The sequence below is a fragment of the Chrysochloris asiatica genome, unplaced genomic scaffold (genome assembly GCF_000296735.1).
Source record: "Chrysochloris asiatica unplaced genomic scaffold, ChrAsi1.0 scaffold00078, whole genome shotgun sequence".
NCBI lineage: Eukaryota > Metazoa > Chordata > Mammalia > Afrosoricida > Chrysochloridae > Chrysochloris > Chrysochloris asiatica.
Genome location: NW_006408596.1, coordinates 4,805,749 through 4,811,865, shown reverse-complemented (window position 1 = coordinate 4,811,865; position 6,117 = coordinate 4,805,749). Strand labels below are relative to the sequence as shown.

General features: G+C 43.9%; 1 protein-coding gene across 1 annotated transcript in view; it reads left to right on the top strand.

The window, feature by feature from the left end:
- The first annotated feature begins 5,054 nt into the window (after positions 1-5,054).
- HVCN1 (hydrogen voltage-gated channel 1) overlaps positions 5,055-6,117 on the top strand; it is a 36,035-nt gene continuing 34,972 nt past the window's right edge. The window contains exon 1 of the mRNA XM_006865420.1: positions 5,055-5,088. Within this exon, the coding sequence (XP_006865482.1) occupies positions 5,068-5,088 (21 nt within the window). The 5' untranslated portion in view covers positions 5,055-5,067. The remainder of the gene's footprint in view (positions 5,089-6,117) is intronic.

Genomic DNA, 6,117 nt, shown 5'->3' with positions numbered 1-6,117 from the left:
AATTTGTTTACTCCAAAATCTGTTCTTTTCCTAGTCATTCAAGCTTAAAACCTTGGCACCATCTCTGTTCTTCTGTTTCTCTTCAGCCCCCACATTTAGGCCATCGGCAAGTTCTACCCCCAAGCATATGAATCAGACCACCCCTCTGCATCCCCACCTCAACCCCCAAGTCCAGGTCACCATCATCTTTTGCCTCCTCACTGATCTCCCCTGGCCACCCTTGACCTCTAAATCTTCAGCATCATCTGCCAAGCTTCTACATGATCGGGTTCTGCCCGACTCCTGGATCTGATCTCCCAACACTTCTGTCTCTCCACAGGCGTCTGCCATCCCACCGGCCCCTTCGCTCTTCCTTGGATATGCTCAGCTCTTTTCTCTATTTGGCCTGCGTTCATGCTGTTCCTTCTAGATGAAATGCTTTTCGCTGTTATCTTCTTGTGACTTAGAGAGCCCCAGAAGTGTTACCTTTTCAGAAGTCTTCTCTGACCACCTAGCTGAAGGAGCCAGACACTCCAGCTCTCTCTCTAGCCCATGTACTCTCTTCTTTTCTGCCCAGTGTTTATATAGATTCTTAATTCGTTTGTCTCCTCACCAGGGCCCTGACCTTCTTCTTGCTCTTCACCTCTGATATACCCAAGGCCCAGCCCAGTGCCTGCCATGTAGTATGTGTTCCGATAATCTCGTACAGTTTCTGGCAGTATCCACAGCTGCCTGAGTTTTACTTTTCTTCCTCTCATTGCCTAATAGCCGTCGGTCTACATTTTCTTCATAGATCTCAAAATTGGCATTCCTTTGAACAGACCACTGTCTTTTTCATCTTTTCCTTAAAGTGGAACATGTGAGTTGTTTCCAGGTCTTAGCCAAAATGCCCAGCTTAGCTTTAAATATCTTTGTTCAAATTGTATATCTACTGCTACCAAATGAATTCTTTGGGGTGTAGTTCCCAAACTGATGTCTTCAAGTCAAGGGTACAGTAATCTTGAAGGCATTTGCCTCTCATTACCACATGGTTGTTCAGAAAGATTGTTGTTGTTGTTAAGTGCCACTGAGTCAGTTCCAAGGAGCAGCTGGTGGGTTTGAACCACCGACCTTACGGCTAGTAGTCCACTGCTTATCCACAGCACCACACTAGGACTCCTCAGAAAGATTACCCCTAGCCAAATTTGCACATTTCCCTTCAACTCTACAATCATTGAGTTTTATGATTTTTATTTGTTTTGGTTAGCTTAATGGGAAGGGCATTGGTCAGTGCTGGAGAATCAGTTCTGACTCATAGGGGCCCTGGATAGGGTTTCTGAGGCTGTAAATCTTTGCAGGAGCAGAGAACTTCCTCTTTTCTCCCACGGAGTGGCTGGTGGGCTTGAATAGCTGACCTTGTGGTTCACAGTCCGTGTTTATTCTCCAGAGCCACCTTCCCAGTGGGAAGAGCTCAGTTCTTTCTAATTAGTGATGGTGGCTGTTTTTCTAGGTGTATCTGCTCTTTCCGTGTCCTGTCTTGGGAAGGATGGCAATCTTCAGGGCACCTTAATTCTTCCTGTCACCTTCACGTCCGGTGATAGTTCCAGTTGAACCCACCTCATTTGTGAGAGACGGTGAGGGCCCCCAGAGGCCTGAGCTGGGAGCCCACCGAGTGGAACATTACAGTAGCTGCTCTGTCGGTCAACCAACAATAAACTCTCCGAGGGTCAGTTATGCCCTTGGCCTGGGTTAGACCATGAGAAAAGAAAGAACTCTGTTTCTTTCTTTCTTTTTTTTCCCCGTTAAGTCTTTGTGAATTTTTTCCAAATGGTAATATTTTCTTTTTTAATTATGAAAGGATTATAAGATATGCAGGGATATTTGTTTGAACACTGGGGCGGCACCAGATTAGAAAGCAGTTTAAATGCTGGTCACTGGTGAAACTGCACACTTAAAGGGACGCCCCTGGCAGAGGGTCCCACTGCTTCTGCTGGGTCTAGATTGTGGAACACCACAATCTCCGAGGTGTTGTAGGAGCCATTGGAAGCTGATTTCACTTTGCTTGTATCCACGGTCATCACTCATGGAAGCAGCAAGCAGTCAAGAGATCACATGACATATTGTGTTAGGTAAATCTGCTGCAAAAGACCTCTTTAAGAGTTAAAAAGCACAAATGGCACTTTATGGGCTAAGGTGTACCTGACCCAATGGTATTTTCAGTTGCCTCCTCTGTATGGGAAATCTGGGTAGTGGATAAGGAAGACCGAAAATGAATGAATGCCTTTGAATTATGGTGTTAGTGAACAATATTCAGTATACCAAGGACTGTCAGAAAAGCAAACAAATCTGTCTTGGAAGAGGTACACCCAGAATTCTCATAGAAGAGAGGATGGCAAGGCCTCTTTCATGTACTTTGCACATGTTGTTAGGAGGGACCAGTCCCTAGAGAAGGACTGCATGCTGAGTAAAACAGAGGCTCAGAAAAAAAGAGAGAAAGACCCTCAAGGAAGTAGACTGATACAGTGACTGTAACATTGCATTCAAATATAGGAATGATTATGAGGATGATGCAAGACTGGGCCGTGTTTCATTCTATTGTACACAAGGTCTCTATGAGTCTGAGCCAACTCTATGGCACCTGATACCACAGCAGCACAGATGCTGTAACAAACTATCATATCCTGGTAGCTTAAAGCAACAGTAATCTACTGTCTTGCACTTTTAGAGCTCATGAGTCCAAAGTGGGTCTCACTAAACTATAATCTAGGTGCTGACAGGGCTACATTCCTTCTGCAGACTCTAGGGGAAAATCTGCTTCCTTGCCTTTTCCAGCTTCCAGATACAACCTGCATTCCTTGGCTCATGGGCTCTTCCCTCATCTTCAAGCTCAGCAGTGTAGCGCCTTCCTCTCTCTCTCTGACTCTCTTGCCTTCTTCTTCTAAGAAATCTTGTTGTGCTATTCCAGGCACAGGTTCCTTTTGATGACATTTCCAAAGAATGTGAGACCAAGTCACCATCCTTGCTTATAAAGAACATTCTGGCTGTACTTTCAGAAAAGATGTGTTTGTTCTTCTGGCAGTCCAAGTTACTTTCAGTGTTCTTCACTATTACCATAATTTAAATGTCTCCAAATAAATAAATGAGAATTCTTGTAATGTACCAGGATAGAATCCCCATCTCCACATTCTTAACTGAATCTCCTCTGATAGTCCTGTTTCATGGATTAGAATGTGGACATCTTCAGGGTTCATTTTTTCGGCCTGCCACAGATATATTAAGGGAAACAAACAAGATTTATTTAAAATCTTTGTTCACATTTGTTTAAAACATAAAAAAGAATATATATGAATGTGCTTGCAAAGATCTAGAAAACCCCAGAAGGTGGCAAGGTACATAGGAAACTTGTTTCTAGGAGGGACAAGGGTGAGAGGAAGACTGACTGGTCATAGGAAATCTTTTATGCTTTATTTACATTTCTTACTGTAGTCATATGTCACCTGTGTTAAAAATAAGTAATCTTTTAAGAGTAACTCAGAGTCAGTGTGAATGTGTAGACCTTCCAGAGACAAAAAGAATACTCGTCTCCCTATCTAAAAGGAACTTTGGTAATGTAGTGGTTACAAATCGGCCTGCAAACCTCAAGGTCAGCTGTTTGAAACTACCAGCCATTCCATGGGAGAAAGAAGAGACTTTCTGCTCCTGAAAAGATATACAGCCTTGGAAACCCTATACAGGATCACTATGAGTCGGAACCGACTCCACGGTACACCACGACCACCCACCACCACCACCTATTCAAAGGGGGGGAAAATTACTTCATTTTTCTTCAGAAACAGTGGCTGTGAAGAGTTTTTCTATATCCTTGTAAACTGACAAAAGTACATGCATAGATTTTCAACACAGTTAGGCCCGTACTGTACACACTATCTTGTAATGTGATCTTTTTGGCTTGACATCTTGCCACATTTATTCAGCATTGTTGCAGCACGAGAGTTTCCACTCTCAGATGAGCTTAATTTAACCAGATCCCCATTGGAGGGCAGGTAGAGCGCCTTTGCTGCTTTCTAGCATAATCCCAATGTTGTATGATCTTTAAAAAAAAAGATTAAATTTACATAACAAAATTAACCATTTTAAAGTAAACAATTCAGTAGCATTCAATACAGTTGCAGTATTGTACAACCACCACCTCTAATTCCAGAACGTTTTCATTACTTCAAAAGGAAACCTGGTACCCATTAAGCAGTTACTTACTCCTGCCTCCCCTAGCCCTTGTTGTTAAGTGCCATCGATTCCGACCCATAGCGACCTTGTATAGGGTTTCCAAGAAGCAGCTGGTAAGCTTGGACTGCCAACTTTGCAGTTCAAATGGCTTTGCAGTCTGGTGCATTAACCCACAGCGCCACACCAGAACTCTCCCCCTAGCCCTTGGCAACCTTTAGTGTACTTGCTGCATGGGTCTGCCTATTCCAGATATAACAGGTAAATGGAATCATTCAGTATATGACCTTTGTGTGTGACTTATTTCACTCAGCATCATGTTTTCAAGGTCCATATTGTGACAATCATTAGGACTCTTTCTCTTTATATCTAAGATTCCATTGTCTGGATAGACCACAGTTTGTTTATTCATTGATCTGTTGATGGGTTGGGTTGTTTTCTCACTGTGAATTGTGTGACCACGGCTGCTATGAACATGCATGTACACGTATCTGAACAATCTATTTTCAGTTCTTTAGGTCTTTACTTAGAATGGATGGTCTTCCACATATGCTTTGAGCCTTCTTCTCTTTTCCCTTTAAGTTGATACTTGTTGTTATGTGCCGTGGAGTCAGTTCCGACCCATAGTGACCATGTACAGGGTTTCCAAGTCTTTACGGGAGCAGAAATCTTCATCTTTCTCCCGCAGAACAGCTGGTAGTTTCGAATTGCTGGCCGTGAGATTAGCAGCCCGATTCATAACCACTATGCTACCAGAGCTCCACTTAAGCAAGTTAAAAGTAATATGTGAGTAAGTATTGCAAGACCACGTTACTAAGGTCAATGACAGCACAGTGACAGATCTGGACAAACATTTTTTTCTTTTCCAGATCCAGAGGCAACAGGAAAATGGCCACTTGGAATGAAAAGGTAACTTGGTTCTGTGGGGCTAGCAGTGTTGAAGGACATCTCAGGCTTGAGATAATTCGTTGTGGTATTTTTAAACAAGTGAGAGGCAAACTCAGCATTCAGGATGTTTGCAGCATCTCCAAGTGTCTCACATCACAAAGGTGACGTATGGAAGGGCCTCACAAAACCTTGAGATAGCTTCATCATCTGAAACCAGACCATTCAAACCCCAGCTCTGCATCTTCATAACCAAATGTCCTTACTTCAGGCCCTTGCCCTCTTTGAGCCTCAGCTTCCTTATCTGGAAGATTTACACCCCTTCCCCTGAAGGAATGTTGGGAGAAGATGAGGCTCCCAGAGCACCAGGGTCTATATGGGACCATTCTATAGTTGGAGAAACTTGGCACAAAGAAGTAAAACCTTTTGTCCAAACTTGGAAGTGACAGAGGTGGAATTACAACGCTGGCCTGACTCCAGAGCAAGGGCTTTGCCTCATCAACTCCATCACTGATATTCGGGATGTGGGTTTGGTGGGTTTGGTGGACTCCAGTTGTGGAGGGGTGTAGACATGTGGAAAGGAAGTGTTGACTTCTGTTTCTGCTGGCCACTTGGAGCTTCTGGACTCCTGGCTGGGTAGACGGGTCTGGAGGAGAGCTGGATTCATGGAGTAGCAGCAAGAATCGGAGAAGCAGTTAGAGGGTCAACAGACCCAGAGAAGACCATGAAATGATAATGATGGTGACCTTGTATCTCATTAAACTGGGATTCTTGTTATTCTAAGGGGCATTTCAAAGGTAGGGGAAGAGAGAGTGGCCAGTGCACTTGTCGAGCGCCACCCAGAAATGTTGAAATGTGAGAAAAGTGACACTTTGGTTTGTAGCTGAGCATTTATCAGTGTGCACCACTCAGGAACTCCTCATGTTGTTAGCGTAGTGGTTACGAATCGGGCTACGAACCTAAAGGTCAGCAGTTCGAAACTACCAGCCGCTCCGCGGGAGAAAGATGAGGCTTTCTACTCCCGTAAGGATTTACACCCTCGGAAACCCTGTA